Source organism: Podarcis gaigeae (assembly GCF_964106915.1).
Source record: "Podarcis gaigeae genome assembly, chromosome: 7".
In the NCBI taxonomy this organism is placed as follows: domain Eukaryota; kingdom Metazoa; phylum Chordata; class Lepidosauria; order Squamata; family Lacertidae; genus Podarcis; species Podarcis gaigeae.
This window is the reverse complement of record NC_139683.1, coordinates 61,566,334-61,591,283: the sequence shown is the minus strand read 5'-3', so window position 1 is coordinate 61,591,283 and position 24,950 is coordinate 61,566,334. Positions and strand designations below refer to the sequence as shown.

Genomic DNA, 24,950 nt, shown 5'->3' with positions numbered 1-24,950 from the left:
CAGCGGAAAGGCTTTTTAAAGAGGTTTCTAGTTTGAAGATCAGAATAGCACCCATCTTCCTATGTAGGAAAGGTTTTATAAAAAACAAAGTCTGTGTTGCTGTGATCCTAGTGCTATAGATGAAGAGTCTAAAAGTTCCATTCTCAAAAGCTGCTTCTTTCTGCCCAAGGTTCCCTCGCCATGAAAGTCTGCAGGAAGGACTCTTTAGCCATCAAACTTAGCAACAGGCCATCCAAACGAGAACTGGAGGAAAAGAACATCCTACCCATGCAGACCGACGAGGAGAGGCTTGAGCTGAGGCAGCAAATCGGGACAAAGCTGACAAGGTAAGAACCATGCAGTTTCCTCCCTTTGGCCCGCACCAAATGCATAAGGCAGCTTGAGCTATCCAGCTTTTTATTCTTGAAGTAACAAGAGGGCAGCGCAGTGTCCAGCCAAAGATAAGCACTTTCAATCCTAGAGCTTTCAGTAAAAGAGCTTTTGGGGCACTTGTTCCCCACATTTCCTCTGAGGAGCTCAAGGAGATGTGTGTGGAACCCACACAGCCAAATATCGCACTTCAGAATAATCCCTTAATTTTCTGGCCCAGCCAGTTTTCAGTATCAACAGTTAGAACACTTGGTCAATTTCTTTATACTATAATAATATTTCCAAAACTTCATCATTCTTTCCTGATCACTAAGGAATTGGCACATAATGACATAGATCTCAAGTTAAATTAAGGGAGTAAAACCCTTCTGGTCCTTTGGGAAAAGTTGAGATGCAAAGTACAATTCCAGCTGACAATTTTAACAACTTTTCTAACAGACTTTTACCATTCTAAAGGAAGCCCCCAGAGTCTTGGAACAGCCAGCTGATTAAATTACCTACATTATTTGCAGAAAGAACATAAAACATAGAAGGAGGAAAAACTCCACACATTTTTAGTACCAGACTCATTAGGAAATAATTATCACTGCTGAGACTGAACTAGATTTCTCCATCCTCACAAGAAAGCTGATTAAAATGTCTTATACAAATTCTTTTGGCTGTTTCAACTCAGGAGTAAGCACTAGTAGAGGCTTTTGACAGAACAGAGGTGAGCTCCATGAAGACAGAGAAATTGCCATAACAAAAAAAAAGCTCAGGCTGCATTCGCATGGCAGCTTACTCCATTTTCACAATGCTTCCCTAACTTTTAATTTCGGCATTATATTTGACTTTTCACATGATGTAAAAGCAGTTTCTGGAAAGCTAATGAAATATAGTGCGCGTCTAGTGCTCATTTCCTTGTTATTTGATTCCATTTAAATTTCCATTCACGATCCACTAAACCCAGAAAATCTCAGGAATAAAGTGATAACATTTGGGGTGCAGCTCTTCCCTGCCGTTTTCATGAAGAAATCATGAGGGAACAGAAGCAGGCATGTGTGGAAAGGGGTAGGAGAATAGGGACATTGTTCAGTGATGCTCATTGTTGTACCACACCACACCCACTGGTGTGTGATTGGATTTTAGTACAGGTGGCGGCCATTTTAGGTGTGTCCAAAGGAGGCACAATCACTGACACATGGGTCCTTTTTGACCCGGAAGAAGGCAGAACCGGGGCAGGTGGGACATAACAGGGCAGGGCATGCTCCATCGATGTGTGTGGGGCCCAGGAACAGAATCCCTGCGCAAATTGGTTGCCGCCTTGCCTGTATGACATGCCAGTATATCAGTCAAAAAGCCACAGTTGTTCCATAACCCAACAGGTACTGCAGTGTAAAAAGAACATATATTAAGAGAGAGAGAGAGAGAGAGAGAGAGAGAGAGAGAGAACAGAAGCACTAGCATTATAATCAGGAAAACACAATATTCCCCACATTTAAATATACGCTCAATGGAGGATACACTGGAATTACTCTCTCTGCTACATTGCAAGGCCATAATTATTAAAATGACTGAAACATGAATCTGAAACAATACTAGGAGGAAATTACTTGTTTTGTTTTATTTTGTTTTATTTATTTATTTTATTTTGAAAAACAACCCTACTGATAATGGCGCTGGGAGGAAAGTGAGCACAAGAGATAGGAAAGGGGGGATTTGTGGCAGCAAAAGGTGGGCGGGGAGAGAGACATTGTCAACCTGCCCTGGTGTGTGTCTCTAGGAGAGACAGAGAGGGGTCTGGAATCATACAGTCTCGTGTTGGCTTCTTGGTCAGCATCCTTGGGAAATTATTCAATGGGTGTGCCAGCCCTCATCCCAAACCTGTTGCTCTTTCACATCCGTTTTGTAATGTCTGGATCAAGGCAGAATTTGAATACAACTTTGTAAGAGCCAGGCAGTCAAATCACGTGGTGAGATATTTTCAGTCAGCCTTCACTCTGCTTCTTCACACCCATTCCCCCACCCTTTCTTGAACTTCCTTCTGCTTTCTTGGATGTCCTGTCCCAAGAGGAAAATCCCTTCTCTGGAGCTGGCATTTGGTGGGCAGAGAAATCCCTTACTGGCACTGATGGGATTTCCTCCTCATGTGAAAAATACTAGCTTTAGAGGAATGATTTTTCTAAAGCAGGGGAGGAAAGGGTTGCATTCCTCCTCTATACCTGCTGTGATCCTGAATATTACCAGGCCCCTCTAGCTGATGTGATTTGAATTAAACAACAACAATAACAATAACAACAGCAACAACGGCTTCACTTTAAATGCAAGGATGCATTTAATGTCAGGCCTAGTTGGACCTCTTCCCCCGCCCCCCGCATCCTCCAGACTTTGCAGTGGAACTCTAAAGGTTCCTCTTGCCACATGGAGAAGTTGGTCATTGCCGCTCTGACTCATCGTCATCACTGCAGTCTCGCTGTGCTCCTGCGCCTTCCCCAACTGTGCTGTGAATTACTCAGCGTTCTTCATTACACAAAAGGTTCTTCAAATTGCCCTGGAGGGAAACATAAACAGCCAAATGAGAACAGTTATGTTTACTAAAAGTTTGCAGCAATGAGGTCTGCGGCATTGGAGGAAATTGATTTTCTTGAATGAACGCTGAGAGTACTACTCAATGTGTGCACTGAGAACTACTGCAAGAATGACCTCTGTTGCCCATAGAATTGTCAAGTTGGATGGGACCAGTCCACCCCCTGCAATGCAGGAATCTCAGCTTAAAGCCTCCAGGACAAGATGGCCATCCAATCTCTGCTTAACAGGGAGCTTTCTGGAGTTTTTTGTTGGTTTGCTACACGTAGTTATACCTCACTTTTTCAGCCCAGAATGTTCTCTTAGGGCTTTACAAAATCAGTATGAAGTACTTTGGCTGGCTATTCCTGACAGGTAACTGATTTTGAGAAGAAGAGAGTTCAGGAGAGCATCTGGGACTCCTCTGGGGTGCAGGGTGTGGGCTGTGGAGCTGCCTCTTATTGAGCGCAAAATATGGAAAGACGGGGCGAAAACAAAATAATATAGATGTGCCAGGTCGCTCTCTCTAGGGGATGGTCTAGGTCCTACTGTAGAAAGTGCCCCATCTCTTCTGCTTTCTTTTATGGAATCTCACATCCAAATCCTGCCTTCGAAAGCAGCTCTGTAAAAGAGGCTGAAAATAATAGAAGCCTCAAGCACAATTCCACCTGGTGAAATCACTTTCTATTCACTCTGATACCCTTTGAATATGTGTGTATGTATGTATAGCCAAAATAGGGAGTTAGGTAGGGCATCTGCCTTGCAAGGAGATGGTCCCCTTCCCAGCATCTTCAGGTAGGGTGCCCCAGTAGGTGGATGGGTGAGCGAGGGAGCATCAAACAGGTAACCTGCCCTCACCACCCAGCCTTGGCATCAGGCCACACCCCTCCCCACATACTGGCTCCTCCCCCTGCTTGCTGGTGAGTACCGGCACTTTTTCTTGAAAAAAAAGTGTGTGTGTGTGTGTGTATAAACACAGAGAGATATACACACACACAGCTGTATAGATGGCTGCTGCTTGCCCAGCCCTTGGCATAGGGCCAGATCCCAGAACCAACTCAAAACAGTCCTGAGCACAGCAGCTTATAGGACAGCCATCCCCAATGATTGGGACACAAAAAGGTTGGCAGTGGGGGAAAAGAAGCTTGAAAGCTGATCCCTACCGACAGAAATAAAAGAAGAAGCTTTTCTTGTTGCTTTTGGCAGATGAAAGAGAACAATACAATGATATTGAGAGTGTGTGGCAGTAACGATATGAAAGAGGTTTTGGAAACTCTGAGCAGCAATTCTCCCATAAAATACTGACTGATTGCTTGGGTTATTGTTGCTCTGGAATTCTTCTCCTCACTCCCTTTTTTTCCTTTAAGGAAAGTGATGACTTTATTCTTTATCTCTTTGCAGTGCACTGAGAAGTCTGAAATCATTGTGCTCTGACAGTCATAAACTTGCTAGAGTTATAAAACTGTCAGTTCACTGAGTGTTCAGGACTAGATTCAAATTTTATAGATGTTCTTGTCAAATTTCTTGACATCACACAGTGCATGCTTTTAGTTAACGTCTCCCCAACCCCCTCCAAATGGTTTCTTGTTTATCCTGGGCAAAAATCTTACTTTTCTATTATTTCTTCATTGCATTAATATCCCACCTGTTTCTCCAAGGAGCATACACGGTTCTCCCTCTCCTCATTTAATCCCAACAACCACCCTGAGAGGGAGGTTAGGCTGAGAGGCAGTGACTGGCCCAGGGTCACCCAGTGAGCTACATGGCTGAGTGGGGATTTGAACCCTGGTCTCCCAGGTCTTAGTCCAACACACTAACCACTACACCACAGTGCTGTAGTGAGTGAATAAAGTCACAGTCATGTAGCTTCAAGATGGTTTAATATAGATCAGGTATCCCTTTATAAGCAGCTTGACATACGAGTTAGGATGGCTGCAGAAGGTTCACCAAAAGTAAGATTGGCATCTTTGTTGTAGTTATTTGGTGGGGCGGATACTCTGAAATGCTGTGTTTTTTGCTTCTGCTATGCTAAAAGCTAAAGGGTTGGGGACAATTGGAAATGGACAGTGTTAACATACTTTTGCAGTTGACGGTTGGCAGCTTTTACCTACTTTCCTTTTCTGCGAGGTTCAAAGCGCCTTTAACATTTCCGTGAAAATGCTTGTTTCCACAGCCTGTGTTCCTCCTTTAAACAAGCTGTTCTAATGAGGCTTCTGGAAAGCCATTACATAACATGCTTGCTACGTGTTGCAACGGGCACAACAAAGCTACCCATTGCAATGCTGAACTCTGCAGCTTTATATTTTTATTCCGAGGCACAGCTAGATAAAGCCACACATCTAATTGCTTTACAGTCCTAAGGTGAACTCTCTCAAACATCCTCTTTGTGACACTGGCTGTGCACTGTAAGGATAATAATCATGATTAGCGCTACTTAAACAGAGCTGTCCCCTTTTAAAGTGTGCCCTTGAATATAAGTTCATTCTAAACACACATGGCATGATCCTGACCTTTTTTTAAAGCACTTTGCCAGTTTATCGCATTTTCATCGGTTCCAAAATTATATGAAGTATATCTCTCATCTTCTCTTACATTGGGCCTGAGTTATGTAGCAGGTTTATTTGTACTTAGTAACAGCCATGAGGGGATCACTTAAGAAGATAGGGTTCTCATGCCATCACCCTGATGAAAAATCTACTTGCAGGCGACAGCAGTGCCCACCACAGTTGCAAAGGCTCTGAGACCTGGCAGAGTGTCTTTCCCACTGGGGAAGCAGCTGAGACTTCTTAAGTCAGAGCTGGATCAGGCCCGTGGGCCAGATCCTTAATTTCTCACCCCACAAGCCAACTTTTATGGTCGCCTGTCAGTCACTCAATCTCATAATTGTGCCAGGTGATTGATGCCTGTCAAAGTTCAGAGGAGGTCACTGCAACTGCCGATCAGGTGACTAGCATCTCCAGTCGGACAGTGATGTGGGGCATGCCGCTCCCATCAAGTGACCAGGCCTTCTCCATTGCTGGGGTTGATGTGCGTGGTACCACTTTCCCACTGGGGATGCAACAGTTCCCAGTGTCCCCAGTGGGGAAAATGCAACTGGTCCACGCAGCATCTTTCCTATCAGGGGTGTTGTTAGGATGCCTTTCCTTCTGCCAGCCTGAAAGTACGTTTCTTCACCTTCAGGCTGTGGAAGGTGCAGGTGGCCCCTTATAGGACTGGGCAGAAGGCAGCCCTGCACACAAGTCTGTGTTCATCTCAATCCTGCTCTCAAGCATCTGATCAAAGGCTTTTGGTCAGCATTTGTGAGCACCCTTGATCAAATGCTTGAGGCATCCCCTCGTTTGAACTACAGGTGAGGGTCCCACTTGAACTGCTATTTCCCTTATATGTCTCTCTTCAGCCTTTAAAATACAAAAGAAAGAGGCTATGGAGCCAGCAAATGCAAAGGCAATATGGCCAAATTAATCTACTAGGAACAATCTGCTGGGACATTCTCTTGCACACGCCCCATTGAGATGAATGGGAGCAGAGCAGGTATCTTTCTCTGGTAGTTCCATTCATATGGTTAGGACTTAGCATAGGAGAACTTCCTGCAGGTTTGAACCTTGGAGATCAAGATTTGCAGATAAATTATATAGCTAAACTACAGATAAACTATATTTGAGTAATCATTAGTGCTGTGCCAAAAAATTCTCCTGTGTCTCCCACCTCCCTAAGTATACTCCATCAGTTAGCGAGAAAAGATAATTGAAAATTATCAAAGGGAAGATAAGATTTCTGTGAAGTTCTCATGGGTAGGTTGCAAGATTTTCATCATGCTTACTTCACTTTTAAGGTGGTAAGGGCTGCTTGTTAAGTATCCCTTTTCCATTCTATGAATTACTCACCGGTGGTCTGCACTCTGTAGCCTTCCCTGGTGCCATCGCTGCAGTTGAAGCCCAGGGGGTAACTTCTCCGAAGGGGATTTTTCAAATTGGGAAGCGAGGGCAGCTGGGGAGGCTGCAGGGTGCTAGAGCAATGTTTACTGGAAAGTAACACACCTCGCAACAGTAAGGCAAGCTGAAACCCCCCCACCTGCTGATAAATTCTAAGGTGCCCTGAGAATGAGGCAGAAAAATGGAAGCCTCTTTCTCAGGGGAAGAAAGCATTTGAAAACGTAGAGGACAGCTTTCAGCACAGCACTAATAATCATCTGTGGCCTTAGGGAGAATGAGTTACTTGAAGCCAGAGACAAAACTGCTATTGAATGTCGCAGCGAGTTGGGAACAACATTGTTCGCAGCCATCTATGTTTTTCTTACATCACTCTTCCCCCCAGCTCCTTGGCTGCTCTTACGTCCTAGAATACACTTGCTTTGCAACTGCCCTTTACACCAAATGCTTGCGTTTGTTGTGGGCAAAATATACGCTGGCAGGAGAAAGTGCGTTTGACCACTGTTAATTTGTCATTAAGAAATTGCATAAAGGTTTTCAGAGGGAAAGTGAGGACTGAGGAGGCAAAGAAGAGCCATTATTGTTCTAAGCGTGCTTCGACGTCGTTTCTGGGCTGTTAGCCGCCTTTGTTTCACTGCCTCTTTGGACAAACAGGCCACAGTTTGGAGGCTCACATAAGCGTAGGGAAGGAAGAGCGCGGAGCGGAGCCTGTCATGCTTGCAAGAGCAGGGAGGGAAGAAGATGACAAGTTGAGACACCTGCATCTTCTCTCTCAGCCAGTTAGCCTGAGGTGGAGATGGTAGAGGCAGTCCTGATATGACACGGCAGGTTTGGTTTCCCCTTGGTCAGCAGCAGGAAGGAAACTACCAGGGCACATCATGCCAGGGCAAAGTCGTCTTCCCAGTTTCTGCATTAGGGGGCAAAGAGTAACTCGGGACCACACTGAATGTCTGAGGGCATGATATGGTCCAGAAACTGATCCTGAGCTTTTTCCACAGACGACTGAGCCAGAGGCCAACTGCTGAAGAATTGGAGCAGAGGAACATTCTCAAACGTGAGTAACTGCAAGCTTCTGAGGGGTGTGGAGAGATGGCGTACTCAGGTCTCTGGGCAAAGGGCCCCTTCAGCTCCACCCCTCTCTCTGCTAGAGAGAAGCAGGTTTTCGTTGCCCTTTTATTACTGTCCTCCTTCAAAGCAGGTTTCCTGTGAAGCTATATTCACAACATTTGTCTCAAACAGCTATCAGCTTTTTCAATTTGGTACTTGGGGAGGACATATTTGAGTCACAAGTAGTCAGCCAAGGAAGTCCAGGTTATGCTCTTGTTCTTTTGCAATACACTCCTGTGCATGTTTACTCAGAAGTAAGTTCCACTGATTTAAGCAGGATTTACTTCTAGGTAAATGTGCATAGGGTTGCATCCCTACAGTGCACTGGATACCACCCTGTATGTTCTAAGCTTGATGTAGTTAGCAACTGGGTTATAATGAGTAGGTTGTGCTTTTGGAAACTAAGGATTTGTCGAGATACACATGATTTGAGTGGCCTCCTTACTATGCTCTGCACTCACCTCCTTTAGGTCAGATATACAAGTACGTTTAAGGATTGCACTTAGGGAAAATCCACTCTTCCATTCTGCATATTAAGGATGTGCACAGTGTTAATTGGCTCTCCCTTTTGACAATTACAAAGCCTCCCCAAAGCAATTTTTCAAGTTTTTCTTTTTTGGGGGAAAATACTGTTTAAAACAACAACAATGTGCTAAACAAACACTTTATCTGGTGACTTTGCCAGGCACATGTAAGGCATTCGAAAGGAAAGGCCTGTGTACACAGATATGTCTTTCCAGGTGCCTATTTTCCTGCTGTAGGTTAAAAAATAAATCAGCAAAATAGGCCCATTTACGTCTTTTCACTGGCTGCATCAGCTGTAACAGTTTGCAACCAATGATGTTTGTAACTGCATATATTTGAAATAATGTAATGATGGGTCCCATAGAGCAGTGTTTCCCAACCTTGGGCCTCCAGCTGTTTTTGAACTACAATTCCCATCATCCCTGACCACTGGTCTTGCTAGCTAGGGATGATGGGAGTTGTAGGCCAAAAACATCTGGAGGCCCAAGGTTGGGAAACACTGCCATAGAGGATGCTGAGCGTTGAGACTTGCAAAGCTGGAGTTCATGGGATCAGATGCAACCAAGTTGCATGGATGGCTCATTGCCACAAACTCTCTTCTTATATGTGCAATGCTTCTGGGACTCATTCCAGAAGCTGTTCCATAAAAGCAAAAATTTTACATCAGACTAAACCCTGAGCTGCTTGCCTTATCACTGTGCTCTGCACTGAGGCTGGCAGTGGTATCGTTCCTCTCTTTTCCCCCACAGCTGATAGACCCTGAGGCACAGAGGTAATGGCTGAGGAAGCCCCTTGGCTCCCAGCCTAATAGTTGGCATGAACTGAGCCCAGTTAAAGGAATAAAATTCATGCCGGCACTTAGCCAGAGGAAAAAGGATTTGGATATTTTGCAAAGTGTACAAAGGAAGGTGTTGGGAAAGAAGTAGCAGGAAGTTGACTGCTCCCAGGCATCCCTCGGAAGGGAAAAACCAAAATATCAATAACCCCATCCCAGTGCTTGCCAGATTTTTCATATTTCACATGTACAACCAGTCTACAACACTGTAAATCTTTTCCAGCGCGGAATGAGCAAGAGGAGCAGGAAGAAAAACGGGAGATAAAGAGAAGATTAACACGCAAGGTGAGAAGTTACTGCTACTTCCTTCCATTCTTGGGGGCCCTAAAAGCTTTTAACTGAATGCTTTAATTCCTTGCCATTTTTGCCTCTGTTTTTGTGGGTTTTTAAAAAAAATACTGAGCATAGTTTGTAAAAAGTGCACTAGCTTCTTTAGAAAGAACGCTTGAAACATTATCTGTAAGTTACCTATTTTGAAAGCTGCAGAGGGATATTCCCGGGTATTGCAATGCATTCATGTAGTTAGAGTACGTCTCAATGCAATGTGAGTCTCCAAGCTGAAAGCAACTTGTCAGGGGCTCAACAAACTGCCTGGGAACTCCAAAAATGTCAAGTGCTTAGCAGGTCACCCTGGTTTGCACCTCATGGTAAGTCAAATAGGTAAGGCTTATTGGAAGTGTGTGGATGTGCTGTCTCCCAGAGAGGAGCTTACACCACCTTTGCTTTTTCCCAATCCTTTTAGCTCAGCATGGTGTGACAGCTAAACCAAGGACTGGCTTTGCATACTGTCCAAACAGCTCATGGTTAGCAAGAAGGTAGCTTAAGCAGAAGTCTGAATTCAGATGACACATTTTGCCAAACCTAGCTGCCTTACTGACCAGGAAGAAGCAAAGTTTCTCATTGCACCACTCATACACTGGGGGAATTACTGGGGCACCACTTTTCTGTAGTGAAAGCAGGCTGGTGTTCCTGTAGGTTGGAGGGATATGAGACAGACAGACATAGGACAATGGAAAGTGCAACATTTTTTAAAAATTAACCAGATAAATATGGCCTTAAGGTGTCAGAAACATTTCTCTTCCCCCAGGCCTTTGGCGAATGAACAATCAATCACTTTTTAAACAGGGGTGTGTTGTTTTTGCTTGTTACTATGTTATTTATTTTTTGTGTTTTTATATAGTAAATGGCCCTGCGATCCTCACATGAACGGCAGTGTAGTAGTAGTAGTAGTAGTAGTAGTAGTATCAATATCAATAGGGTTTGCCGCTCAATCCTATGGATGTTTACTCAGATGCAAGTTCCACTGAGTTCAAGGGGACTTTAACTCTCATATATAAGGATTGCCACCCTAAGCTTAAAGTTGAACAATTTTAAGTGGAACTGTGAACTGGTTGGTTTAGTCAGCGAGCCTATTGCTGACTGTAATCATCAGTTTTTTCAAGGTAGAAAATTGCAGGGTTTAGTCATACATACTGCATGCATCCATTACACATTATCTTGTATGCATGGTTGTGTAAGCTCACATGCAGCCATGCTTCTCCATCCAATATATAGCAGTTCCTGTTTTTCAGTCTGTGTAAGAGATCACCCAAGACACATTTATCTATTTGTGCGTGAATCTTCATATGCTAAATTTATCTTCTCAAGATCAGACAGGCAGCAAAAAGCAAGTGGCACAGAGAGTACTACTCCAGAAGGAAAAGGTGATTGTTATTCCTTTAGAGTAAAACCACACAAAAAGGAAATACTAGGCTGTGCAGCAGGAAATGCTTTGTGAAGGTTTAGAGTGTCGTTTTTTTTCAAAAGCGCTCAGCATTAGCCTAATTCTGTTCTTGTTGAATGCGACATCTCCCCAACGCCACTTGTGATACATTAAACTGAAGAATAGATGTTTAAGAATGGAAGCCTGGTTATTTGTCACATTTGAACCAGATGGGAATAAATCATTAGAGAACAGTGTAAGATTTTTGAGAGAATATTTATGTACTATTAGAAAACCTTCTAATGCATGAAAATTACACCAGCGTCAACACATATTTACCTGAACTCATGAAAACAGGCCTTTACAAATCACACTTTCTTGTAAGCTGATAGATTTAGTTGCAACTTTTAATTGCATTTATTTCCTTTATTACATTTATATATACCACCTATATCTTCCAAGGATCTCAGGGTGGTGTACATAGTTCTCATTCTCCCCACTTCATCCTCACAACAATTCTGAGAGGTAGGTTAGGCTAAGAGACGGTGACTGTCCCAAGATCAGCCAGTGAGCTTCATGGCTGTGTGTGGGATTCAAACCCTGGTCTCCCAGGTCATAGTCGAGCACTCTAACCATTGTGCCACATATGCATTGAGAGGAGAGGAAGGGAAGTTCCACTGCACAGCCACAAGTCTTTGCAGTAATGGAACTACTTTCTTTGAATGCTGCCCTAAGCATCTTAGAATCCGGTTTAGGACAGTGGGGGTGCTTAACTTTGGCTTGACTGTGCACATTAACCTGCAGCCTCTGAAATCCAGAGCACATTTTCAGGATGGGGAAGGGCCATAGTTCAGTGATAGAGCATCTTTTTTGCATGCAGAAGATCCCAGATTCAGCCCCCGGCATCACCAAGTAGGCTGGTGGAGAACCCTGTCTGAAATTGTGGAGAGCTGCTGCCCAGCAGTGTGGGCAGTAATGAGCTAGATGGGTCATTGGTTTGAGTCCATATAAGGCAGCTTATTGTCTTCCTATTTACATAACTTCATTACCCCAGCTGCATAAAGGCACTCTCTTTCTCTGTGTGCCTCTGTTTCATTTAAAAAGCAAAACAATGCTACCAAATGATTTGCAGGTCAGTCATTTTCTTTGTTGACCTCCTGTTGTCTCAGAGCAGCAGCAGTGTCTTAGAAATAATGGGATCTTGAGAGTGGTGTGACCAGCCAGAGGAGGAGGAGATTAGGTGAGAAAACAGAAGCTGCTGTTAATTTGGATAAATTGTGTTTCTCATTGAAAACAAAGAAATTTCAAGGGGCAGAATTCCCTGTGCCACTCCTGGCCCCCGTCTAAGACACACTCGGCCTTCACCACCGTGTCTTAAACCCAAATAGGCAGGAGGTTTTTGTGCTGCTACAAATTGGATTCTCTGCCTCTGGACACTGAGTCCTGCAAGAAACAGGTGTGCTGATTCAACAGAGGGAAGGGGTAATGCGACAGGACATTATCAACACCTGAGTTGTTGCCATAGTAATAGCTGAAACACCAAGGAAATTCACAGCATGTCAGACCACGTTTCATGCTTCTCGCAGACATTTTGCACAGGATGTTATTTTATATTCCTGGACTGTGGCTTCACATGGTAGCCCCACCCATGTTTTGGAAACCAAGGGAATTCAGCTTTGTGAGATATTGGACTGAAAATTGGCTTAGTATCAACATTTGAAATGAACAGCAGCTTTTATTTATTTAAGCTACAGCACAGGTGTGGATATTTGAGGGTATCTGTAGCCACCTGATGACACAGATAGTGAGAGCTTGCATTGCACCTAGTGGGCCTGGAAGGCAAACCGATTTGTCTTCAGCAAAGGCAGAGCATTGTTGCCTGCTCCCTGGATCAACAGATCAAGGTGAATGTAGTCGAGAGGCACCCCAAGGCACAGTGAGTGGGCTGCATATATTCTGTGCAGTGTGTAGGAGCCTGGTATATGCTATCTTACACTCTGGCACTATTGCCCAGAAGGTTGACCACCAATGAGGCATGCTACTTATAGTAGCATAGATAGCTCTGGTGAGATTTAGACAACTACTTTTTTGGGGAGGTTGGGATCCCATTGCAGTCAAGTTGTTGCCGAACTACCGATTCCATCATCCCTGACCATTGGCTATGCTGGCTGGAGCAGAGGGGAGTTTTGGTCCAACAACACCTGGAAAGGTCCCCAACCTTTATCACATCATAACTGTTGTATTATCTCGTTTGGTGAATCTGGCCATTTGGCCAACCAATTGCCCATGGGGTCCAGCTACATGGAAAGCCAAGTACTATCACCACCTTCCTTCTCCGGACTTCTGTGGTGTTGTGGGAGCATAACACTCAGTTCTAGCCATACAGTTAGAACTGCCAAGTGAGGCCAATGAAAAGTGAGGGATTGTCTGAATACGCCAGTTCTGCTCGCTTCAGTGGAATAGTTGGAGCAGAACACTGGGAGCATCTCTTGAACACACTTTGTTAAAATGAGTGAGAATTGCACCAAGGAATGTTCTCCCACACAGCTCCCTATTTGTTCCATAAAGCTTAGGCATCAGAAATCCCTAGTGGGTTTTGCTTATTTACTGGTGCGACATCAAAGTCAAGTTCAAGGGTGCATCAACCAAGTCTGTTCCTTACATGGACGCGCTGTGAAAGAGAGAAAATGTCCGCTGTGTAAAAGTATCCAAGATCTTACTTGAGAGAGAATGTGTTTCATTGGTGTTTTTGCATGTGCTATAATATGGAAAAAATGGACAAATGCCGCTAGCTTTGGCAAGAGTGCAAGTGGCCTTTGCTGTTCGTGTCCTGTGCTGTTAATACCTGCATACAAGCTGCTGCTGCGATTCAGTTCTTGCCCATATTCCTTCTAACCGCTGCTCTAGATATCTTGGTCTTGGGCAGAATTCTGTGCCACCCCCTACATTTGGAGTGGAATCAATACTTCAAATATGCAGAGGGCCACAGGGCAGTGAAAATATTATGGTTTTAAGCCCCTAGTAGTAACTTGTACATGCTCCAAGCCTTCAGCCCCTGCTTAGCTGAAGGAACCATAGCTGTTCCTTTCAAGCTTGCTTTTTATCTTGTTTATTTATTTATAGTTTATTTTATTTATTAAATTTCTATACCAGCCTTCGAGGATCACAGGATGGTTTATAATATATATATATATAAAATAAATGCACAATATAAAAAAATCCCCAAAATGTACAACATAGTAACAAGCAAAAGCAATTACTCCCCACCCCAATTTAAAAGGCCATATAGATTGTTTAATTAGCCAAAGGCCTGGTTGTAGAGGAAAGTTTTTGCCTGATGCAAGGTACCAGGGTCAGGCTCAGCTTGAGCTGTGCCACAATATATATATAGGACATCTTCACTCCCAATCGCGTTCTAAAGCATTAACCCAAAATATCAGAAGCTTCCTATATGGATGGGCGATGAAAGCCTCAGTCAGGCAAAGGACAGGATGAGGAAGCTAACTGGATAGAACCCCAGCTCATTTCCTTACAAAGCAGATTAAGCATTTCCTTCTTTCTGTTCAAAGGCTTCATTCCGTTAGCGTTTTCCCAACCATCACAAGACAAGTTAATTGCTTTAAAATCACAGTTGTAATTATTCATGACAAGGGACTCTTGCTTTCTTCAGACTTGTTCACCTAGCTCAGTTTCCTCTGGAGCAGGGACTAAGCAATGCCCACAGCTCATATCCCTCCCACTAAAAATCGCTCCCTGGAGCAATCAGTCCATGAACGAGTCACGTGCCCAGGCTGGGGGGAAACCCTTAATAGGTCAGATATAATCCCGCAGGCCCTAAAGTTGCCCATCTCAGCTCCAGAGAGTCTGATCATTGTGAAAGTTCCTGCTGTCCTATACTCAAGCATCACTTTTCTCTTATTCCCTGAAAACACAGAATGTGCTGATGACAGTAGAAAGTGACTTCACTATTCAGTCTAAATCATTGTTTTAAGTCTATATTTAGCTTACAAGCTCTTCTTTTTTGATCCCTTGTCATCACAAAAATATAAATAAGAGCATGATGTTTTTCAAAGGCATGCTACATTTGAAAAGCATCCAGAATCTGTGACAAACAGCCCAAAGCTTTGAACTGGGTGATAACGCTGGCACTTCATCCTTAATTTATGCTGTGGTGGGGAAACATCACATGAGCAGAGAGGGTGAAACTCCACATTTACTTTTGAGTGCACAAGCTTTTAATCCAATCTTTGATATTCCCAGGGTCAGGTTTCAGGGGACTTGTTGCTTATTTGGTTTAGGACTGCATGCAAAATAAATAAATCATTGTGGAGTTATGATGATGGCGGTGGCGGCGGCAGCAGCAAAGATAAAAATGTCCTCTTTGTAGTTCAGTGATGTCTGCAACTCAAATTTAGCTGTCACTGTTTAATGGGGAAGCACAAGATCACATGCACTTAGGCCGCATAGAAAGAGGCTACTGTTTTGTAGATGCAAAAAAAAAAAAAAAAAAAATCTGCCAGCCTTGCACAGGGATGTTGCCGGCCATCTTTTCTTGGTTTATGGCAGAGTTGGGAACCTCAGGAGCAGGAGGCCAAGTGTGTCCCTCCAAGTCTGTCTTCTTGGCCCTTGAGACTCCCATTATACCACACTCCCTTGTATTTTTGCCTGGCTGGAATATATATCCTTGAACTCCAGGAATCTGGCTGGAGAATAAAGACAGAGGCGTGTGCAAACCAGCCCTACTTCACAACACTAACATTTACATGTATTGCTCCGCCCACCTTTGACTTTGGCTCCACCCACCACATGTGTCCCTCAGAAGATTTCCCAGATGGGAATGCAGTCCTCTGAAAAAGGTTCCGTGCCCCTGGTCTCTGGTGAGATGCTTTCAACTGTTAGGATTCAAGCTCAAAGGAATGGGTAGGCAAACAGAGATTCCAGGCAGGCCTAGATGCATTGTTCAAAAAACAGCAACAAAGGTATTTTTGGTGACCTATGCACTGAAGGATGAGAAATACAAACTATAGTCCCTGGTTGTATTTATAACCTGCCTGGGGGCTTTCACTCTATTAGAGTTGAATTATTACTCTGCTCTAGGCAGCACATGTCTGAAAGAGGCACGGCTTCATAAGCGCTTCGTAATGCTTAGACGGGAAAAATGTTTTCCATCCAAGAGGCCTGTTGCATGCAGAATTTTGTGTGTAGCCAACAGTGAAATGAATTTTCTGCATGTGCATTCTGACAGCATTAGCTAAAAAGACTTGGGCTCTATCCAACTCAGCACGACTTTCCACTCACACAACTCTAGCTTTCCTTTCCTCTCTTTCCCCCTTCAGCTCCCTGCATGGCCTCAGAATCTCCCGCAGAGGGTCCAATGCTCTAGAGCAGATTTTGAAGAGAGGGGGAGAAGAGGGCGCTGCGGGGGGAGGGGAGGGAGGGGAAGTGACTGGAATTCTATTCACCTTAATACAACCCTATATCTCTGGAAAATACTGCAGGCGTTACAAAAAAATAGGGGTTTGTGTAACCCCTGTAGCAACCACTTTTGCTGAATCACCAGGACCAATTTTGTTGACGTCCTTAAGCTTCCAGCCACTTTTCCAGTTAATAGCGTTTTAGTAGAAGTGGCGTGATATTCTTCATAGTCCCCACATCCCAGTCCAAAAACACATTTAAGATTAGGTTATCAACTGCTGCACCAGTATCAGATCATAAAGCATGAGGCCATTGTTGGATTGACATTACAAGGTCCTACTGGGTAGAGTGGCCATGCTCCCATGAGTAGCATGGACTTGGTAAGCCTTTCCCCAAGCCCCCAAAGTGAATTCAGCTATTTCATTTCAGGTTTCTCGCCTCTTCTATAGGCTGGGGAAAGTATTCTATTTTAGACAGCCCTAAAGCTTGCCATTGAATCTCCACTGGCATGGCCATGAAAGGAAAGCCCTTAATTCACCCCTGTTATTGAATGTAAATTAAATTAAACATAAAGTCAGTCTAGATAGTTGTAAGAGATAAGGCCTAGCATCAACAGGACCTAAGATCAAATTTAGGGTTGCAGCATTCTTCCAGAATTGTGATTAGAGTAGCTCCTGACAAATGGAACAAAAATGCTGCTCTTATCTATGGTTGCAAAGATGAAACTGATTGGACATAATTTAAGAGAAGCATTTGTGTAACATACTGATCTCAACAGGTTGCCCCAACCCTTGGAAAATCCCTGTAATTCTGCTTACTTTATTAAAAGTTCAGTGCATTCAAGGGGAATATAAGTCCTTTTCAGCCATACTCTGCTCTTGGGTAAATGCCTATCACCAACTATTAAATATACGGACTTAACAGTATGACAGAAGTATGACAGATTTGTGAAGACCTCTCCAAGCACTGTTGTTCTACTTTTTTTACATCACTGCATTAGAAATAATTGTTTTGGTACAATGAAGATTGTTGCATGCCAAACGCTCTTTCAGTTGGTAGGCCATCAACAGCATATCTGACTACTGCCCCATATACTCCTCCTCAATAATTCTGAGTAAATGTGCATGTAATTGGGCTGGAAGTAACAACTGGGGAAGCTTAATCAACATACTTCAGCCTTACTTTCTATGGAAAAAAGTACCATGAAATCAAATAAATGCAGAGTCATAAACAGCAAGCAAGGAAAGCAGTGTTAATTGCCTCCATGTGTCTCTACAGTCTGACATATCAGGTAAGTTTTCTCTAGTTTTTGAAAAGTGGACATTGCACATCCATGATGCCACCACCAAGAAGGCACTTTAACAAGGTGCCCTGTCTTGGACTCCCTCAACATTTGATGGAGTTATGAAGAATCAGTGGTGGGTGTGAAATTAACAAATCATGCATTCAGTCCAGTATTCAGAAATAATAGGTAGCCTTTTAGTACAAGAGATGTCTCTTGGTGGCCTCACATCTAATGTTAAGATGGCAGAAACAGCGGTTAAAAACCAGCCACTGGACACAGATGAGGAACTGGAAAATAAAGCAGCATTTCTCTTAACTTCCCTTTGGTCAGCACAAGAAATCAGTGTATCGCTTTGGGGAAGAATGACATTTTGGAACACTTCTCTTTTTCCCTACAGCTAAGTCAAAGGCCTACAGTAGAAGAGCTGCGCGAAAGGAAAATTCTCATCCGCTTTAGTGATTATGTGGAAGTGGCAGATGCTCAGGACTATGACAGGCGGGCAGACAAGCCATGGACACGGCTCACAGCTGCTGACAAGGTACGTAGCTTAGGGGAAGCCTTGGGCTTGAGCCTTGGTCTAATGCAGGGGTAGCTAACGTAGGACTGTAATTTTCATCAGCCCCAAACCAGCATGGTCCATAGTCACTGATGATGGGAGCTCATCAGCACCCTCCACAATGTCCTTGCATAAGTCTATTTGCATAAGCCTATTTGTTAATTAATCTATGGTTTCTTCAATGCACAGAAATTCATATTGAAATATGCATTTTTGAACATCTTTTCTCCCAAAGAACGAATGCTTAAGTGTGTTTTTATCTTGATGTACACATTTTTATAAGCTGTTGAGCCAAAAATTGCATCAGAAAATTTGGGGAAGTGCAAAAACCAAAGGATGACTGTGGTTGGATCTGCACAATAGTCTAGGAGGTGCAGTTCAAGTCAGCTCATACAAGGAATTTGCAAAAGAATTGCTTCTTAAAGCATGCCTGTTTGATGGAGCTACAACTGGATTTTTTGTGCTTTCCCTGCCAAGTCTCTTTAATTTTCCCATCACAAACATTAGCTTACACTTGCTTAAATTTGCATTAATTCCAGTAAAACCATCACCATCACCAAACCTGGCATGAGGGAAATCAAGCCTGTAATTATTTGAGAAATACTTTGTTGACAACACTTGCATGCATTTTTTTGCTGAGCAATTCCACCAGAGGAATAGATTTTGCAAGCTGTTTCTGTACAGGATACCACAGAACTGAGATAAGAAATTATTCTGTGTTTACTTACCGTGGCACTCAGGCTTGCCACATATTCAACCATGGAGTGACAATAAGGTCTGTGTTTCTTAAGGTGATAGCTATGTTTTGTCAATCTTTATTCTCAATCCCAGTGGTCTCTTTAATGTCTGGTTTAATGTACCAAGTATCTTGAGTTACAAAAAGAAGCCTTCTTGCAACACACCACCTATCTTACACCTATCTCCCAAAACTGTTTGACTGGAGACAGTAGAATAAAAGGTATTTTTCCATGGAAAATGGTACCACTTTCAAACCACACCCAGCCCTCTTAAAAACCACAGTCTTTCACCAGTCTTGGTTAGATCTGAGTTAGATCTGGCCTCTCAGGATACAGTCTAGCCTATCAAGCCCCCATTGATTCTGTGTGGATTTCTGCCATCACAGAACCTACGGCGAAAAATAAGCAGCACAGGAGATAACACAGATACATTATAAATCACTCAACATTTGTGTGCTAGAAGAAGAGGTCATGTGCACTCTTCTGGAGAGTTCATCTTTGCAGCCTGATTGTCCTCCTGCAGTTAGTGGCATGTCTATTCCTGTTTGTGAGGATGCTTTATCACAGCTTGGAGGAAAGTCAAACTGACAGCTTTCACTAAAAGGAGACAGTTAATGCTCCATGGTATTTGCCCGTGCTCCTGACGGACAAGATTTGACTTCCGTCTTGAAAGATGTGATATACCCCTTTTGAAAATTCTTTTGACACTTATTAGATTGATGTAGAAGAATCTCTAGTAGAAATTGAAATGTGGTCTGAGGTTGTTGGGTCTTCAGCAGCAAAAGACCCAGGTCATAAGATTTAAGTAGCGATGACCTTCGGGCAGAGTGATCTCCATTAAATCTGTCTTTTTCCTGGTTGGTGTGATGATTTATGTTTGGCAGATCTGTGTTCCCAAAGTCCAGTGTGTAAGAACTAGGAATGAGTACCAAACTTACCAGCAAAGGACAAGGGAACTCAAGAAGTATGTCTCTGCCTCGTGGCTTCTTCTGTGGCTAGCAGGCAAAAGCTCATGCAACCTGGACTCTCCCCCCCCCCCCTTTTTGAAATAAAATACAGCCATCATATGTGTCAAATGCACACTCAGTATTTACAAGTGCATGAGTTTTTGCCTTCTACAGTACAAGCCATTTTGAAGATCAAAAACTGCACGAGGTTCCTGTTTTCATATTTGGTGAGAGTGTACCATGGTCCATGCCTTTTGGGGGAAAGTCTTTTATCTATCTCTCCTAATTCGGCAATTGCTTTACTCTCACTAGATTTAACCCTAAATTCTACCCTTATATCTAAATAATTAATTTCCTTCCTGTTCACAGCGCTAGAATAGTTATCCTTTTCTTAAAATAGTCAGCAATTCTGTGCATGCATACTTGGGAGAAACGTCCCATTAGACCGTGGCCCTTGCTTCTAGTCAATATGTATTGGATCCAGGTGTACAACACACTGACAGGTGAGCATCCCAAGTGTCACCCAGGCTGCTATAACGTATCACATTCCGAGTGGTTGCTCTAACAAGCTACTGATCTGGTAAGAGATGGACCACTTTCCATTTAGTGCCCATCTATTCATAATTTAGAAAAGTGGAATGTACCTTCAGACTACTTTTCAGCTGCATATTTACATGCTTCTATTTGTCCCCTGCAGGCGGCAATTCGCAAAGAGCTCAATGAGTTTAAAAGCACTGAAATGGAAGTTCATGAATTAAGCAGGCATTTAACAAGGTGAGATGCTTTTTTTAAATAATAATAATTAAAAATGACTGAAAAAGCAGATTTCCAGTACAAACTCCATCAGCATAAGGCCCATATGTAGCCCTGACCAATATTTGGTTTAAAAAAAATCTCCAGGAGCCCTTCATTGTCAGTATGTATTTAATTTTTTTTGTATACTATTGATCTGTAGTATTACTAGATGTAAGGCTTGCCTTGGGCTGTATACAATGAAATTTGCAACTACATTCGCACCTTCATTTCCATAGAAGCAAAAACATGGCAGGAATGGTGTATACATATATTTACTATTATTATGCAAAGGGGGGTGGTTTAGCCCTGGAATTTATTCCAGATGGGTAATAAAGGTCTACATTTCTGTTTCTGAAAAGGCTGATATACCACTCAACTTTGTATCACAGAATTTAAGAACTTACGAAGAGTCCTGCTGGGTCAGACCAAAGGATTGAATGTTGCATGGAGTGTGTTTGTGTATGGACCAGTTATACTGGGAAACCTCTTATCTATTTGAACACAGAATCCTACCCTCCTAACCCTGTGACAGGAAACCACCAGGGCTCGTTTTCCATGTCTATTTGTACCTATTCCCCCCCCCATATTGATTTTTATGCTGTTGAGTCATCCCACTTACACAAACCCCCAATAAGCCCCTATTATAAAATCATTAGGAAGGTAATGAGATCTTTGTGCCATTATGGAAATGAGTAATGGGCAGACTTAATATGTGTATGTGTTGCTTTTTTCTTGTGGCAGATGAAGGAGCTCTTATGAGGGTGAAATACTGTGTAAAATAAAAGACCCCGGGAACCTCTTATGACATATTGCAGTGTAGTTCACACAACAGTTGCACGGTAGTTTTATGTATGAATGACTCTCTGGTGGAGGAATATAATTGAGGATTCTTAGAATGTGCAAGTCAGCTAGGACAGTGACAGTGGCTTTGGGTAGAATTAACCTCTTCCATTCCCAGGAAGACAACCTGGCAGTCCTTCTGCTACCCAGTTCTTCCTGCTGATGGTAGTTTTACTTCAAAATGTCCGGTGGGCACTAGGTTGGAGAAGGCTGCTATGTGCCATCCCACCTATCAGGGTGAATGAGAGGTCTTCATTCCCACAGCAACTCCCAACTCACTTCTCCATGGTTCACAGGACTGTTGAGGGATTAGGTTTTTATTGGATATTTCAGACCCAAAGCTCTGTCATGATTCTGAATGTTTGGAAAAAATATGCAACCATCAAATTGGTTGACTCATTCAAACACAACTGGATTTACTTTCTTTTCCTTCTCCGTCCCCTTTTTTAATTTTAGGTTTCATAGACCATAGAAATTGAGCACTCCACCATCTTCAAAACATATCTGGAAAGAACCATAAGTGCTGGTACCATTCACTTCTCTGTTAATGTACAATGTAAATTTCCTGGACTGCCTTTTTAAAAACCAAGAAGAGTAGGAAGAAGACGACAACAGGGAAGCCTGTGTTTTCCTGTACTTGGTAGAACTACATCATGAGACATGTTGGGACAACTTTCAGCAACCGAAGCCACCCATGGCAAGAACTGGGCCAGGAGTTGGCACTCATATTCGAAACTCTGCTGTGTGGATTCCCCATCCTCATCCAAGATCAGCCGTTAATGCATCCCGTCTTCCTTCGAGCATCTCCCTTCTGACTCCAAAGAAAGCTGAAGGCAGTTGGTGTTGGGCATAGACCTGCTGGACAAAAGCTCAGGCAAGGCCTACCATCCTTCTGGGTCAACACTTTGAGCAAACACTTCTTTCTGTTTGAGAGCACCTTAGAAAGATGCGGGGGAAGGCCAAGACCCGCTCAGAGGATCTACCTATCTTTGACACTTCACAAGAATCATCCCTGGAGGATCTCTTGGCTGGCTGGCTGGCTGTCACCCATTTGTTTTGTGAGGGAAACACCCAGAAGATTCCTTGTCACCCATCTCTTTCATTCAAGTGACCCCCCTCCCCCCTTTGCTGCAAAAAGTGATGTTTTGAAATTGTTGCCGATTATTACAGGGATATTCAGTAACATGCTTATTACCTTTACGGACAGAACGAGTCAGGATGCCTTTTGCCCTGCTTGGTAACTTCCTGCTTTCATTTACACCTGCATAAAGAGGCTGGATGGCAGAGCAGCTCTGCCAGTTAACCAAATTGATACAGCACGCCAACTTACTTAGATGCTGCAGGTTCCGTAAGGTGTGCAGTGCAGAGAAGAAAGGAGCTCAAGATCATTGTAGGGTCAATTTTCCTCTGTGTGCATGGGATACGTTTATTTTTTAAGAGCTGGGATTTCTGTTGTGTAGAACACTACCTGGTGTAAATAACAAAATATGCTGTCATGAATGTCCCAGCATGATACTGAGAACCAAAGCATTTGGATTAGATTTGGGGAGGGTTTTTTTTTGTTTTGTTATTAAGGCATTGGCTCTTCTCTTAATAGGATGACCCTTGCACATTGGATAGCGTTCCAGATGCCTGTCTTTGAAAGCACTTTGGCTAAGCCCACCAATTCGATGCCTCCTGGTAAGGAACCCCCACTCTCTTTCAGCAGCTGAGCCCTGAGCTTGCCTCTCCCAAGCGAAGTTCACTTCTCACACTTTTCCACTGGTGTTAAGAAGTTTGTATAGGGCAGCATAACTTTTCTTTTTGAACAGAACACTTGGTAACCTGCATTTTCTCCTCACCCCGTGGGTCACTCCTCAGCCCGAGTCAAATAAAAGCAGGCCTATTTAGTGGTGCACTTTTTTCCCCTTACTTCTTTTAGCTGAGGAGGCTACACTGGGGTGACAAGGCATTCCCCACCATCACTGGGCACCACAGCTAGTGGGTGGGCACAATGCTGTGAAAAGCTTTTACATATTACAGATCCTCAGTACCTTGTGCGGTAAGATGCCAGGGGATTCACAAGGTGTGGTTATGGGTCTGCTTTCTTCCAAGGCTCAGCATTCTGTCCTGAGTGGCTTGGAGGACACACAAGGGGTCGATTTACCTGCTGGTTTATCTCCTGTGTGCCTTCCAGTTAAAAATACAGATTATGGCTACAGTTACAAACCAGACAAGGTAGAACATTTCCTCCTAACAATAAGATTGCCAAATTCTGTGCAAGTGAAACCACTTATTCTGGTTTTACTGTGATTTGTGATGCAATTGGTTAAAGAAGTATGCTGAGTCTTTCCCCACATTTCTGCCAACATTAATTTCCAAGTGGGCTGGGCCATCAGTTTAGCACTTAACACATGCAATTGGGGAGCCCATTCACAATACAAGTCTTGTAGCTTTTCAAGACCTAGCGCTCAGCCCAATGTTATCCACGTGCAAAGGAGCATCTTCCAGAGCTAGTACAGTGGCACTTCTTTGAAGATGCCCCCTTGCCCTACATTAAGATGTATGGGAGTGACTACATACTGTGTTGCCATTGTGCCCATAGGTACATTTGGAAATAGATGGGTCCACTCTGCTGACCCTTAGCGGCTTCCTTTACTTGCATGCAATGGGCTATTGCATGGAACATTGAATTTGCTTGCTTTCTGCAGGCAGGCAGGTTCCTAGCAGGCTTGCGTGTGCAAAACCTCAGTGTCCCTACCATGCAAACAAAGAAAGAAGCCAATTATTGGATCAAGGCAATGCACTGTATTCACTTCCAAAAACTGGCACTAAACAAATGCATATTTATTTCCCCCTGTAACATAGAAATGGATCTAGCGAAACTTTCATTTGAAAAATGGCTTACTTTTCAAGTCTGCTTAATGCTTGTCTTGCCTGGAGCAGAGCCATTCAGCTGTTCCCCTAGCACAGTGATCACAGGTGACGGGAAGTGTGCACTCCACTACAAATGCCTAATGCAACGCTTTCCCTCTGAAATCTATGGAGATGGGCTTTACTGTCATCCTGCTTCCATTCATTTCAGCAGGGGTTGCATAGATGTCTCATTTATTTCCCCTAGCATGAGCAGTGAACTTTTGCATTCACTTAAACATGCCTCTATGATTCACATGCAGATGAAGGTTATCTCGCACAGAGCTGCAATTTCTCTTGCTGCATGGACAAAAACCATTTTCCTCCCTCCCTCAAAATCTGTCAAAGGGTAGTGATTTGAAAAAGGGCACAGATGATGTTGCTGCATATGGCAAACAGGGTTGAAAATTGTTCCCTGCGCCCGCCTGTTCATCCAGCCGAACTTTATTCTTGTGTGAACAGAAAAGCAAGG

The 24,950-nt window shown here is 43.4% G+C and overlaps 2 protein-coding genes across 14 annotated transcripts in view; one reads left to right on the top strand and one right to left on the bottom strand.

The window, feature by feature from the left end:
* PHACTR1 (phosphatase and actin regulator 1) overlaps positions 1 to 23,605 on the top strand; it is a 253,070-nt gene extending 229,465 nt beyond the window's left edge. For all 11 annotated transcript variants that reach the window (XM_083747291.1, XM_083747290.1, XM_083747295.1 and 8 more), the window contains 6 exons: positions 170 to 326; positions 7,841 to 7,896; positions 9,533 to 9,594; positions 18,109 to 18,249; positions 20,649 to 20,725; positions 22,043 to 23,605. In XM_083747291.1, coding sequence (XP_083603417.1) covers positions 170 to 326; positions 7,841 to 7,896; positions 9,533 to 9,594; positions 18,109 to 18,249; positions 20,649 to 20,725; positions 22,043 to 22,058 — 509 coding nt within the window. In that variant the 3' untranslated portion in view covers positions 22,059 to 23,605. The remainder of the gene's footprint in view (positions 1 to 169; positions 327 to 7,840; positions 7,897 to 9,532; positions 9,595 to 18,108; positions 18,250 to 20,648; positions 20,726 to 22,042) is intronic.
* Positions 1,962 to 24,950, bottom strand: part of LOC310848389 (TBC1 domain family member 7) — a 39,362-nt gene continuing 16,373 nt past the window's right edge. For 2 of the 3 annotated variants that reach the window (XR_014566303.1, XR_014566304.1), the window contains one exon: positions 1,962 to 2,899. The gene's annotated coding sequence lies outside the window, so the exon portion shown is untranslated. Of the gene's footprint in view, positions 2,900 to 20,595; positions 24,313 to 24,950 lie in introns of all 3 variants that reach the window. The other variant, XR_014566302.1, reaches the window with a different exon arrangement.